The sequence below is a fragment of the Labrus mixtus genome, chromosome 16, assembly GCF_963584025.1.
Source record: "Labrus mixtus chromosome 16, fLabMix1.1, whole genome shotgun sequence".
Classification (NCBI taxonomy): domain Eukaryota; kingdom Metazoa; phylum Chordata; class Actinopteri; order Labriformes; family Labridae; genus Labrus; species Labrus mixtus.
The window spans coordinates 9,415,623-9,429,568 of record NC_083627.1 but is presented as its reverse complement, the minus strand read 5'-3'; the positions used below and the strand labels follow the sequence as shown (position 1 = coordinate 9,429,568).

Sequence of the window (13,946 nt, the reverse complement as noted above, 5' to 3'; positions counted from 1 at the left end):
CTGTGTGGTGAGTCTTCTTTAAAAGGCAGAGTCACCATCTATTGGTGAGAAATGGACGTGCAGTCTGTCCAGGGATCATAATCTTCTCTGAATGACTGTGGGAAGATAATGACGAGCCTCAGTGCACTGCCACTAATAACCACATCCACAAACCTGCAGGGAATAAAAGCATTTTTTATCTTATCCACTAGATGTCACCTAAAGCGTGTTTTTTTTGAGACCACAACTATATCTCTCAGATGTACATGTAATCCAAAACATTGCTCTCTGAACAGCACACAAACAGAGCTCTTGTAAAAACAAAAAAAAAGAAGAAGCTTTAATTCATTTTTTTGTAATGTGGATCATCGTTCAAAGCAGACACATCAGGGATTGAGCTCTCACTGGGACCATCCAAGCTAAACATGTTTGTAGTCATACTACATGTAATGCTGAAAACATGTTTTAAGTGGACTTGTGCTGAAGTCAAGTTCAATTATTTATACAGCACTTTACAGAAGAAGAAGAAGAAGAAGAAGAAGAAGAAGAAGAAGAAGAAGAAGAAGACGATATACTTAATTAATCCTGTGAGGGGAAATTACATTTTATACTCTGTTCCTGAGACATGCTACACACATAGGCTGAAATACACAGCTGCTACAAATAATTTAAGATTAAGCCAAAAGCGTGCGCAAAGATATATGTTATCAGGCTGCTTTTAAAAGAAGACAAGGTTGTAGCAGATCTTAATTCAAATTCCAGACAGTTGGACCACAATGACCGATATAAAAAAAATATCAGTATCAGTAAATAACAACATGCCGTATGGCGGGTCAGTAGTGCCACAATGAAGCTCGAAGGTTAAGATAAGTGTGTAAACCCCAAAGTCAGCTTTTGTGGTACATTTATCTTAACTGTCTGAGTAAGACAGAAAATGTCACATTCAAATCTTTACAATATATAGGCGAGCTAATTAGCCAGTTTATGAATTCATATACATTCAAAGTCAAAGTCAACTTTATTGTCAATTTCAAAACTAAGCATTTGCTAACTAAGCATTTGCATTCCCACACTATATGTTTTTTTTTTCTTTTTTTTTACCGGGCTTTAAACATGTTATTTCTGCTGTAATACAGGTGTGAAATGAACTTCCAGGGCTTTTGCAGCAAGCCTCAAATTGTCACTTGACACCGGAAGTGGCCGCTTGGGCATTAATCACCCCTCATATACAAAACATAGATTTCCGGATTGGGTATAATCCCGTCTCCCTCTCTCTCTTTTGGTCGCACCACAAAAACAAATGTGTCATTCTCTCTTCTGACACGAGCATTCATTCAAAAAAAAACATGTTCATGTAATGTAAGGTAGAGCAGAAACAGCTTTCCAAGAAGCCGATGTGATCCCTCCTGTGAAAGATGGGATGACAGGAGAGGCGGGCAACAGCTCGACGGCGAAACGAGGCGCAGGCGAACAGTGAGTAAGCTTTAAGGTGGAAAAAAAAAAAAAAGGTTACCGCACTTGCTTCAATTTGCGATTTGAAGCTGTGGGCAGACCTGTATTCTGTGTTCTGACGAGACATGAGACAGCTGAGGAGAGGTGTTATCGGTCTTTCACTTTTCTCTCCGAGGGGAAAGGATGGAGGAGAAATAGAAGCGTCATGGCTGTTCCAAGGCGAGCAGGAGGCGGTTTGTGGAGCATTATAGTGCGTGATTCCCCCTCAGGTCGTGGTGATGGACGTGAGGTGAGAGTGCTTTGGTTATTTAACAGCCGCTGCAGTGACTGAACGCGTTTTATTTGACCTACTGATTCCTGCTGATAGACGATGCCTACATTCACGGGCTGGCATTAAGAGGACCCGTGCCCTCCCTCCCCCCCTACTGGCTTCTGTTTTTCTGCAACAGCAGCACCACGGACAGCGACAATGACTCGGCTCCGCAGGAAAGCTCTTGTGGCACTTTTCCTCTTCACCCTCTTCATTTTCGGGGCCATGATGGGGCTCAGGACGCTGAAGCCGAGCGACGGCTTCTCGGACCTGGCCCCCGGCATGGACTTCATCGGGGAGAGGTCCGAGAGGAGGCGGCCGGATGCGAACGACGTGGTGGTGTCCCCGGGCCAGTTCCACATGGGCAGCAGCGACACGAAGGTGGTGTTCACCAAATCAGACCGAGACTACAGCATATTCTACGATGTTCACATCTTCTACTACCTGTGGTACGGCTCTCCCGGCATGGACAACAAGTACATCCACTGGGACCACGTGCTGGTGCCTCACTGGGACCCTAAGATTGCAGCCAGTCATGCCCAAGGAAGGCACACGCCCCCAGAAGACATTGCCTCAAGTTTTTACCCCGAACTGGGACCCTACAGCTCGAGGGACCCGAAGGTGTTGGAGTCTCACATGTCCCAGATAGAAGAAGCTGCAGCAGGTAACTAATCCTCCAACACGGGCTCTTTGATGCTTGTTGGTATTTTTGACATTCCCCCAGTCCTCTCATCAAAATATAGCCTCTGATTATGTTGCACCATTTCTTTTTCTTCTTTTTTTTTTACCTATTTTTTTAAACCATCATATGAAGTTACTTACATGTGTTGCTTTTCAGTGGAAGAACGCAAAAACATGAATCCACATGAAAAGAATCAGAAATCGTTTTGGACTAATTGGCCTGTGGTGTGATGTGGGACCTCGTAAAGTTGTTGCATGTGTGGGCATAGTTGTGTGTATAGGTAACAGTGTATGCCTGTGTGTTGTAGGGGTGCTGGTGTTGTCGTGGTATCCCCCCGGGGTGGCAGACGACCACGGGGAGCCCACTGAGGACCTGGTTCCTGCTGTCATGGACGCTGCCCACAGGCACAGCATCAAGGTAACTGGTGAGACAACCGGTATGTTTTTACCTTTCTGATGATTTACTGAATGAATGACTTATCAGTGATGGTTGTGGAAGATCAAATGTTAAAAACTGTGAGAACACTGAATCAGGCTGAATCTGAAAATGTCCTCATTTCATCGGTTTGTTATGGTATCGGAAAGCTGTATGGATTCATCTCAGGTCTTACATGACACTATACGTTGGCTGAGGCCGAGCAGTAGTAGTCTTTTATTGAAAATGGCATCTTATTCAAAGCATTGAGATAAATTCATGATGCAATATTTTTTTGTCAAATATGTCAAAGTGTCAACTTCGGTACCACAGGTTAATAATGCAATAGATAATGGAATATGGCTTATTCATTACCAAACCAGTTCAGGGCACGGAGGACCGCAGTTGGATTGCATTAGGGAAGCTGCTTTTAAAAAGTATTTTATGAGGTGCCGGTGGAGCAGCGGTTAGTGCGTGCGAAGGCTGTAGGCTGCTCAGTTTGGAATCCGATCTGTGGCTCCTTTCCCACATGTCATCCCCCCCCCCCCCTCTCTATCTCTCTCCCTGATTTCCGACTCTATCCACTGCCCTATCTCCCCTAGAAACTAAATCGTAGGGAAAAAAAGTATTGCACATTTTTGACAACATTATAACATTATGACATTTTGCTGCTTTTCTAACACTCAAAATAACGTCCGTTTGGTTAGTCTGAGGCATGAGGACACTTGATAGGTTTTTAAAAAATATGGTTTTGATTGGGTTAAAACAAGATAACCATAAACATGGAAAATAACGCTTTGAAAAATGTTCAAATACTTCATTTCTATTGCCTTTTTCTGCCACATCTCCAACTTTTTGAAGTATACAGTAATGAACAGTGTGGTGTCACATATCTGAAGTTTCTTCTGCTGATTTATCAGTGTTGCTTTGCGAGCACCTATTAAGCAAACACGACCTAGCTAACAGCTACCTGTACAGCAGGTTGGACTATCTTGTGGTGCTTTCACACTCGCACCGAACTCCTGAAATGTTCAGGTTGAGCTGCGTGTGTGAACACAAACAGCATTTTTTCACTCTGACTATACCCTCAGTTTCCCCCGTGAGGTCTGAGGGAGCTGATGTGTGAATGCATCTGGTAATATTTAGAAAAATGTAACGCAAAGGAAGTGGAAGGGGGTGATGACATTCATATCCTGCTACCGACGCACGACCATAAACTGTATGTGTGCATGTGGCGCAGTCTCCATGCAAGTATCTTTTGTTGACACTGTGAACATGTCGAACTACACGTAGCGCTGATATACTTGGATTTAAAAGTAAAAATTGTCATCATAGCTTTCGACTCCGCTGTTTGGTCTGCCACTTCTGCGTCGCTCTTCTTCTGTCATTTGTTGCCTCCTGAGATCCCCGACCCCCCCTCCTGTCTGACAGGGAAAGTCTCCTGCTGTGAGGGACATGTGTGTGAACAAGCAAGCAAGGAAGACTTTCAGGAGCACTCTGTCTGAGCAGAATTTTTCTGAAAAAACTTCACACTGCATGTCAGTCTAAACATAACGGACTTACTGACCAGCTGTAACACTCAAAAGTCAACGACACTGGTTATAACATCCTCGTCTCATATGATCTAATACCAATGTTATTATGAAAATAGAGTTCTTGATTGTCACTTAAAACATGCATATTAAAAATGTAGGCGGAGCTTAGCTGAATCCAGAACAACTTTGCTCTCCAGAAATCTGAAGTCCCTGAACGTACAGTATGTCCACTCTTATTCATTACACAGCGCTCCAAAACACAAGAAGACTTGACAATTTGTCCTTCAATCCTTTGTTTCAATAAAAAAAAGGCAGCACAGCTTAGGCAGTTTCACTTTTGCCGTTGTGTAAATTTTGCTTTTAAAACTCTGCTGTGACACATCCTTAAGACTCTTTTGTGTCCAGTTGAGAAAAAGTGTGTCATGCACTGAACTGAAACTGCAGCATGTCTTGCAGCTGCATTGCATTCTGGTCCAATGAGGCTCCTGACTGTGCAGAAATGTTTACCTACCCATTGGGCCCTTGTTGCATCTCCTATTCTGATGCCCTGACCTCGAAATTCTGACATTTACAGTAACACGGACGCTGCAGAGGGATGAAAATGTTCTGCTTTAATTTCCTGTTTCAGCTATTTTTACAGAGTGGAAGTGCTTTAGGGTAGATTTTCTATTTCAATGCTCCGCTCTATCTAACAGAGTCACGTCTACTTTAGCACGGAGGGGGTCTGACACCATAAGATGCTGAAGGTGCTCGAGACAGCAGCGGAAAAAACGAGCTGAGCGAAGACTGTAGATTCAGCATTAAGAGGGCAGAAGAGCTTTCATGCTCCTTATATGGAAGTCTTAAGAGTGAGAACTGGGTCTCTGTGTGTCTCTGTCAGACTAACACGACCGTGTGTGTCTCTCAGCTGACCCAAAGGCTAACGCTCCGGTGTTTCGGTGCACCAGAGCTGCCGCTGCTGACAAGACACAGGCTGAAGTTTGTGTGTGTGAGCACTCGTGTGTGTGTGTGTATGTGTGTTGCATTTTCTCAGCAAATGTTGTATGTGAGTGCCTTGTGTGTCATTTCATGAAGTGCTTTGGCAGAAATAAAGAGCAACATGAGTTCTGGAGAGGGATCATGGTTCCACTAGTGTTACAAACGGGGCAACACAGGCAGATCTATAATCAGCGTTAGTGCTCCGTCCTCATTAATTAAGAATAGATTGACCCTGTTTGCTCACCGAAATGTGGATGTCAGGATGTGAGCTGCAAACAAGAGGAGAGAGATTAAACCCTTAAAGCCCCGCTTCCACCAAGCGGTCCGGTTTGGTTCAGTTCGGTAAGGTAAACCCTGAACTTGCTTGCGTTTCCACAGCCAACCGTACCCTATTGTTTGTTAAACAGAGTGTAAGCCAGATGGAGATAGTCGCGTCAGCTATGTAACAGTGTGACATCATAGCAGCCCAACACAGTGTAGCCCGCTGTTAATTAAGTGAAACGTTCAAGAAAAACAGGGACAAAGAAAACAAACAGGATCCTTTAGGGCTGGATTGGTACCCGTGGCACCCCAACAGAAGGGTACCAAAAAAGTAGGACGTTACAGATCCCTTATTTTTCGGTACCATTCCCAACTTTTGAAGGTGGAAACGCTGATAAATGGGCACCGTACCGAACTGAACTGAACCAGACCGCTTGGTGGAAATGGGGCTCTAAGTTGAGCACAAAAGTAGAGACGTTCCACTTTCCTTTGTTTTACCGAAACCAATAAAACAACCTGAAACTGCAAACTGAAAAATGCTGAGTACCAATCTGACACCAGCTGTTTAAATGAACAAAAAAAAATGACTGCAGGATCAAGCGGCAACCTCGGGTGTAGAAAAATGAATTCGGAAGTGCAAAATCCTGCAGTCCGTCGAGGGTCCACTTGAGGCTGGCTCCAGGAGCAATGGATGTCACATGCATACCAAATTCTGAAATGTTGTCAGACATTTAAAAAACTATCTGAGCGTGTCATAAAAACAGGAACTTGCAGTGTAGCCCTGTATTCGGGTGTATTTGTCCACAAGGAATTCATTTTAGCCTTTACAGAGCTCCTTCCGGCTGCAGACTGAAGCAATCAAATGTCAGTACTTTTTGTACTTTTTTTATCTTCAAGACCTTTTCCTTAAACCAAATTGCATGCGCTGACTGTATTTCACAGATCTTTTGTAACTGTTTTGCTTCCGCACTTTCAAAATGTGTCATCTCAGTTTACATAATAAGCTGATTTAATGTTGCATGCACTGACATGATGATGTAATATTGCTTCAGGTTAGTGTTTGTCATCGTCTGAAGAAAAGCCAAACGTTGGTGAAAACGTTTCAGGAGGCTGTTTTTTGCAGCCGCAGCACCCTCCCACCTGAGACCCCGGAGTGTAAATATGAGAATGTGTCTTCACTGAACCACAGAGGGGAGGGGGGGGGACACAAAACACTTTTCATCTGCATCCATCCGAGCTTTAACAGGACCGGATTGCGCAGCGTCTTACCTCGCTGGCCTTTCATGATTTCCAAGCAAGTCGAGACGGCTGACGAGCTCGAGCCTGCGTGCCAAACATTGCCGCGTTACCATGGAAACTGTTTGGGAAGACCTTGCAGCCTCTTTTGAAAAAAAAATAAAAATGGAGTGGGCGTCGAGCACTCGGTGTTTGTGGCTCCACAGCTCCGTCAATGCTTTACTGTGTGCGGCTACGCTGCAGTAGAACCGCTCTTCCCTTTGTCACTGAAGCACACAAAGCGTGTCACAGTTTGTCCTGCATGACAGAGAGCATCCGCCACTCGGCTTTCAGCTCCTGTTACAGAGCACAACACAGGACTGTCAGTGAGACTGGGATCATCAACCCGCAACTAAAAAAAGATTGCACAGATTTGTTTAGGGGAGCTGATCTTTCCACAACACTTGACTGAAATGAAAACAAACTAAAGATACACTAAGAAAAGAAAGCCCCCTAGCACAGTCCTCAGAAGGACTCCTGTGGCAGGTTAGGTGAGGGGAATAGATGTCTTTCTGTGTTACCTGAATTTACAAACTCATAACATGACAACAGGTGAACCCCCGAGGGGATTGTGAGCATCTGCTTCACTTCTTTTCTCCTCGTTTCCCCTCCCTCACAACTTCTTTTCCAGAAGTCCTCACCGTCCTGCAGGCTGACACTTCTGTTTGTTACTCTGTCTGCTTCTATCTTCAAACAAGACGAAGAGGACTCCTTTAACCTTCCTTATTGTCTGTTCGTTTCCTTTTAAATCTGATCGAGATCAAGCAAAACTAAAAAATGAAGCATGTGAAAGTTCCACAACTGCAGTTCCTTGAATGGCCACATGGGGCTGTCTCCCAAAGTGAGTTAATCCAATATAGAGCCCCATGTTAAACGGCTACCTTCGCAGCACAATGATATTTTTTTAAGACAGCTGTTGGTCTTTATGGATCGGTTCTCAAATCTTGACAACTGTACAGAGGATTTTTTAAAATATAATTTACAAATTATAATTAGTACATTAAGGCTTAAAGTAAGCCGTCTGTTCCACCTCAGCTAATTCAGAATAACTGCCCTGTTAGGACTGTTGTTTCAACCCGTAATAATTACGCCCCTGTGACATTTCAAATCAATGTGAATGTTGCGTAGGGGTAAGGGGGGACAAAGTGAACCCCCTCTGTACCGTCTGCGGTGGTAGAAACAGTGCCATTACAGACATGAGATGGTTTCAGTGGAGCACAGCGCTGTGTGTGTGTGTGTGTGTGTATGTGTGTGTGTGTGTGTGTGTGTGTGTGTGTGTGTGTGTGTGTGTGTGTGTGTGTGTGTGTGTGTGTGCGCGCAAGCCTGACTGTGTGTGTATTTGCTGCTCCAGCTGTGCCGTGTTTCACAGACTGGGACAATGATATTACCCCGTCACAAAATCAATATGAATGTACAAAGACGTGATGACGGCTCAGCTTAGTAACTACACTTGGGCTAAAGAATTCTGCCTCTCGAAGCTTTGGGATAAATAACAACCTTTTTCATGCGAGTATCAGACAAATCATTTGTCTTGCTTTTCAGTTTATTGATCGCTAAGAATGGCAGCGGCCAAAAATGTCAATGTCAAGTCTGAAAAACAGCAGTTGTTAAACCAATTGTTGACATCCAGGTGGTTTTATCCACTTATTGACTGCAGTCTATGCAATATACTCGCTGTGATTCCTCCGTAATATTTAGGTATCTGCTCAAAAACATGCAGTTCCTGCAGCTGAGCAAGTAGCAGAGTGAGTGCAGCACTGCTCTTCAACCAACCCTGTGCTTCACAGACAGAGAGGCCAAATAATGAGTGGAGTCCATGGACTACTAATTGAATCCTGCATTCATTCTGCCTGTCCATCAAAACAAACAACACACTGGAATAATGAGCACGCTCTGTTTGAAAATCACTGCACAACCCTCTTTCTTTTCAGGTTTTTGAGTATTTATACTGTCAGGATGTTGTTAACGCCTGTGTTCAAATGTTTTTTGTTTTTTTTGTGCTCAGGTGGCCTTTCACATCCAGCCATACAAAGGACGGACGGACCAGAGCATGCATGACAACATCAAATACATTATTGACAAGTAAGTTTCTTCTTCTGCGCTTCCACTTTCCTCTGTGCCGGATTTGTTTTCCAAAAGGTCAAGCTCTGCTCTCCGTATCGTCGGCTGCTGACGTTAGAAGTCCAGAGATGTGGTGAAACATGAAGTCTGGTGGGGGGAAACGAGGAAGGTGGTTATTAAATATAGATGTCTCTCCCTTGTAATCCGGCTGTAAGAGATCAGCAGGTAGAATTTAGCCTGACTTAAAGCAGTGTGAGTGTGTCAGAAAGAGAGCCCTACACTTTTTCTACCTCGGAACATTTAAAGAGGACATATTATACTTATTTCCCACCTTCTCAAACAGTCCCCCTGTGGTTTAAATGAAACATCTGTGCTGTGCTTTGGTCAAAATATAACATGAATCAAGCACCAGAGGAGGTTTGTGACCCTGTATAAACCAGCTCTCTCAGAATGCTCCGTTTTGGTGTGTGTGTCTCTTTAAATGCAATGACCCCCCCCTGAGTTTTCCCGGTAGACATCACTCCTCTGTAGCAAGAATAAAAATGGCGGACCTGCACAAAAGTTTTGTTCTAGGCTGGAGGTGGAGTCCATCGGTGGAGATACCAGGGGAGGGGAGGGGATTTTTTTTTTTTACCAGAATCCCACTGTGACATCACAATTAGAGCAAATTTGAAACAGAGATTTTTTCTCTGTGTTGTAAGACTTGTGCAGACCACAAACAAAGAACTGGATGGGTTTATTTCACATTTTGTGGGTCGGTAGACACTGTAGAAGTGGATTTTCCATTATATGTCCCCTTTAATGATCTTCAGCTAGAGAGAGGTATAAAATGTATTCTCTATAACAGAGAGACTAAAGCCTGTGAGGCTAATCAGGTAGTGTTTCATCGTATAAGATATTCATTGGAAAAAAAGAAGCCCATGATCTCTCACTGTGACCGGGAACAAGAATAGAGAGCCTCGGGGATTCTGTGTTTATAGTCACACAAGACTGGAGTCAAATCAAAGCGCAGGCTAGAGAGCCGCGAGCTGAATCGGATTCCTGGATTTTATGTTGCTGCCAATATTTTTAGAAACCCGCTGTGCTCACAATCTGTATGAGATGAAACAATGTTTGGGCTGAGAGGAAAATAAATCATAGCCCTGCTAAAGCACAAATAGTATCTGAAGCTGTTTTGACATATGTACTTGTAAAGAATTCTCGAGAATTTCAGGAGGACTGCCCCTGAAAACCTCCTGATCTGCTTGTTTCACATATGAACCTCACAGCGGGAGTCTATCACTGGCAGACTGGAGGGGTGTTCATACCAAGAGGAAATTAATTCTTTGTTGCGTTACAAAGTTTAACAAGAGAGCAACTTGTGTAATGCCCTATTGTCAAATCCTTATCCACTCTGAGATGTTCCTGACAACCTGAGGTGGCATCAGATGAGGTCAATCCAAACTTGTTTAAAAAAAACAAAAAAAGCCTTTCAATAGGTACTTACATTTAATTTAATAGACAAATCTGATATAAATATAAAAGCGCGGTCTTACTTAAATATTCCAATAGTCACTTGTTTTCTGAACACAGTTTGATATTAAATGGGATGCCAATTATGACGAGCCAAAAACAGATTTTTACAAAATTGACCTACAGTTAAACTGAATGACTTACTCGTAACTGTGTCTTTAAGTGCCCGGAAGGCTGAACGAGGTTGTTGTGGTCGTGACTATTCAATACCAAAGGAAGCCATGTCATGAAAAATAGCCTGCTTTATCCTGCTGAACAATAATAATAATATGCTCCTGATTGGTCGATAGGACAAGTGGTCTTGCAGACAGCGATGCCCTCTGTTTTGTATATTGCAACAGTTTGAAATCCTGCCTTTCTTTTCCTTTTCCTCAGGTATGGAAAACATGGCGCCTTCTACAGATTCAGGTCCAGCACAGGGCGAGTCTTGCCTCTGTTTTATGTCTATGACTCGTACCTGACGCCGCCAGAGTCCTGGGCGGAGATGCTGACCGCTAAAGGCTCCCACAGCATCAGAGGCACACCTTACGACGGCGTTTTCGTCGCCCTTATCGTCGAAGAGCGCCACAAACACGACATCCAAGCGAGCGGCTTTGATGGCATTTACACCTACTTTGCCTCCAACGGCTTCTCTTTTGGCTCATCGCACCAAAACTGGAAAGCCGTTAAGGCCTTCTGCGACGCGAACAATCTGCTTTTTATTCCCAGTGTTGGTCCAGGTTACGTGGACACGGCTGTTCGACCGTGGAACAATCACAACACGAGGAACCGGGTCAACGGGCGCTACTACGAGACGTCCTTGCAGGCAGCACTGTCTGTCAGACCAGAAATAGTCACCATCACTTCTTTTAACCAATGGCATGAAGGTACACAAATCGAGAAGGCTGTACCCAAGAAAACAGTGACCCGTTTGTATCTGGACTACCAGCCCAACCAACCGGATCACTATTTAGAGCTCACGCGTCAGTGGGCCGAGAACTTTAACAAGGAGAAGGACAAGTGGCTGATGTAGACTTGGCTTTATTTTTGCGAGTATTATGCACTCTTAAAGACTTTGCTGTTCATCCATCTCTGTGTTTTTCTTCTACTCTGATCTCTTGTGAGAAGAATTTCCTTAAATGTTCACTCTACCCCGTGCTGTTTCTGTCACTAACATGTTTTTGTACGGGTTGATAATGTCACTGATGTGTTGAAGCTGCAAGGTCAAAATGAGAGACAGCCAATCATCTATTCCTGCTAACAACTCTGTTTGCAACTTTAAGAAAGTCGAGCTTTGTACAGTAACTTTGGTCTGAAGGGTTTTTTCTTACTTTCTTATGATGAAAGATTGTTCTTTCCTGTATTTCTTTGAGGACCAATTAAAAAATGTGTCTGTTTACTGTTGGTGAATCAGTGGTGTCCATTCATAATAACGTATCCTCCCAAGAAATGTTAGGAATAGGCTAGTAACGATAATTTGCTATACAATTCAAATTCAATATAAATAAGGGACAATTCAAATCAATGAGAGAAAAAATATATTGCAATACTTGTTTTTAACCAGCAGAGGGTATTTTACTTCTGGCTTGTTTTGTTTGACTTAAGTACCTGAAGAAGAGAGGAGAAAAGACATGGCCGAGGCAGTAGGAGATTTTGAGGTTGAGAATTCGGCTTTTTAAAGGCGCGGGTGTAAAGGCGAGGTACAGTAAGCAGATTAACAGACCACGATCTGATAATGTGTACGCACGTGTCCTGGGCCACATGTAGGGGAGTCCACTCCCCCATATCCATGTGAGTGATCATGGTGATAAAAGACCACACAGTCTACTTCATAAAAAACAGTCTTTATAGTAATACAGAACCTCTCAATAGATAATCTTGATATCAGATATTTTGAGTGTCTGAGCATCTTCATTTATTTATCCAAAAATAAAATGATGCCTAATGTAGGCTGCATAAACACAACTTTACTTGAAAGGTCAAAAACATTGACTGATTTGACCCTTTATGTAATAAACAACAGATAAAAAGGAGGCTACTGCTTTCAGTTTTTTTTAACATGTCCCTTCAAACACTGACCCACTAAAGAAAAACTAATCGTTCAACTTTCAGATATCACAAAGATGACAAACCTTAGTTGTTCCATTTATTGGCAAATTGTACTTTTATAAAGTCATGAATTAAATACTGGTTTTTTTTGTGTGTTTCTGATCATTCAGGCTACATGGCAGTATGGCTGTCATATAGACACATGCAGAAGCAGTTTCATTTCAATGGTTAAGTGTGTTAATCTGCTGCAGAACTGTGTTATATATACCTATAAGCGCTAAACGTCAGTAAAAATATTTCGTTACCAAATGAAACTATAGAAATTATTATCTATAAAATAATAATGTTTCCGCCCGGTTTCGAACCGGGGACCTTTCGCGTGTGAGGCGAACGTGATAACCACTACACTACGGAAACGGATGAAAAAGAACTGCATACGTCACCGCTCATATAAAAACCACAGCGCATGCGCAGGGTGGGACACTATTTTCTTTATTTATTTTACTAGTTGTACGCGTGGCTCGGACACAGAAAGATGCGTGTTAAAAAACGACCCCTCTGCATCCTTTGTCACTCAAAAATTGACTTCATGAACTCGAAAAAGAATAAATGCTGCACATGTCAATCCATGTATTGAAGAAACAACAAACAAATATATAACACGAAAACATTTACGGTCATTTACACGATCTTACTACAGTATGCATTTCTGTGGCTATTCACAGCGTCACCCAGTGATACAAAAACAGGCTCTAACAAGAGGCATAGTTATGTTAGGATATTAATATTTTGCATCACGCCTAATTACATTTGAAAGGCAACTGTAGACACAAAGATTATATCATTTTACGACCAAATGTACGGCAAAAAACAAGATTTTCTGGTACATTTACACGGAGACATGTGCAGTCAGTCACAGTCAAAAACAGGTGTTTCCCCCTTTTCCCAACAGACTAAACATAGTGGGGAAAACAAAGGTGAAATCAAGAGACTATTAAAAACAACGTTTCAGACCTCTGAAGCCTTTAATAGATTTATTATTAAATGATTTATTTTATTTTCATATTCACACAATTGATTCAGCCAACAAATATGAAAAATGGTAAATTGACTTGAGCTTGTTTAGCACTTGAGTTTTCAGACTACTCAAAGCGCGTTGACACCACATGTCACAACAACCCATTCACAAACTGATGGCAGAGGTTTCTAGGTAAAGCGTCCTTCTGTATTAAGTAATCCCATTCTTACACATTCACATACCGCCAACTAAGCGGCGGGAGCAATTTGGGATTAAGTGTCTTGCCCATATATTTTACAGTCTATGGTCTTGCCCAAGGTCACATCGGACATGTTGCTGCAGGAGCTGGGGATCGAACCCCCAACCTACTCTACCACCAGAGCCCTCAGCTGCAAATGAGCTTTTAGCTTTTAAAGATTTCCTCAAATGCCAAGCAAGGTA

At 42.8% G+C, this 13,946-nt stretch overlaps 1 protein-coding gene and 1 non-coding gene across 2 annotated transcripts; one reads left to right on the top strand and one right to left on the bottom strand.

Moving 5' to 3' along the window:
• The first annotated feature begins 1,519 nt into the window (after positions 1-1,519).
• maneal (mannosidase endo-alpha like) lies at positions 1,520-11,837 on the top strand. The gene is made up of 4 exons (XM_061060118.1): positions 1,520-2,405; positions 2,731-2,840; positions 8,892-8,968; positions 10,835-11,837. The coding sequence occupies exons 1-4, from the start codon at positions 1,901-1,903 to the stop codon at positions 11,469-11,471; spliced, it is 1,329 nt and encodes a 442-aa protein (XP_060916101.1). The 5' UTR covers positions 1,520-1,900; the 3' UTR covers positions 11,472-11,837.
• A 994-nt stretch (positions 11,838-12,831) lies between these two features.
• trnav-cac (transfer RNA valine (anticodon CAC)) lies at positions 12,832-12,904 on the bottom strand. Its single transcript has one exon. It is a non-coding gene; the product is annotated as a tRNA-Val (tRNA).
• Between the last annotated feature and the right edge of the window lie 1,042 nt (positions 12,905-13,946).

Bases quoted from the DNA above. Each gene is read 5' to 3' on its own strand.
- maneal (XM_061060118.1), top strand. From the start codon at position 1,901: ATGACTCGGCTCCGCAGGAAAGCTCTTGTGGCACTTTTCCTCTTCACC. The intron at 2,406-2,730 runs GTAACTAATCCT...TGTGTGTTGTAG, and splicing joins GATAGAAGAAGCTGCAGCAG to GGGTGCTGGTGTTGTCGTGG. The intron at 2,841-8,891 runs GTAACTGGTGAG...TTTTGTGCTCAG, and splicing joins CCCACAGGCACAGCATCAAG to GTGGCCTTTCACATCCAGCC.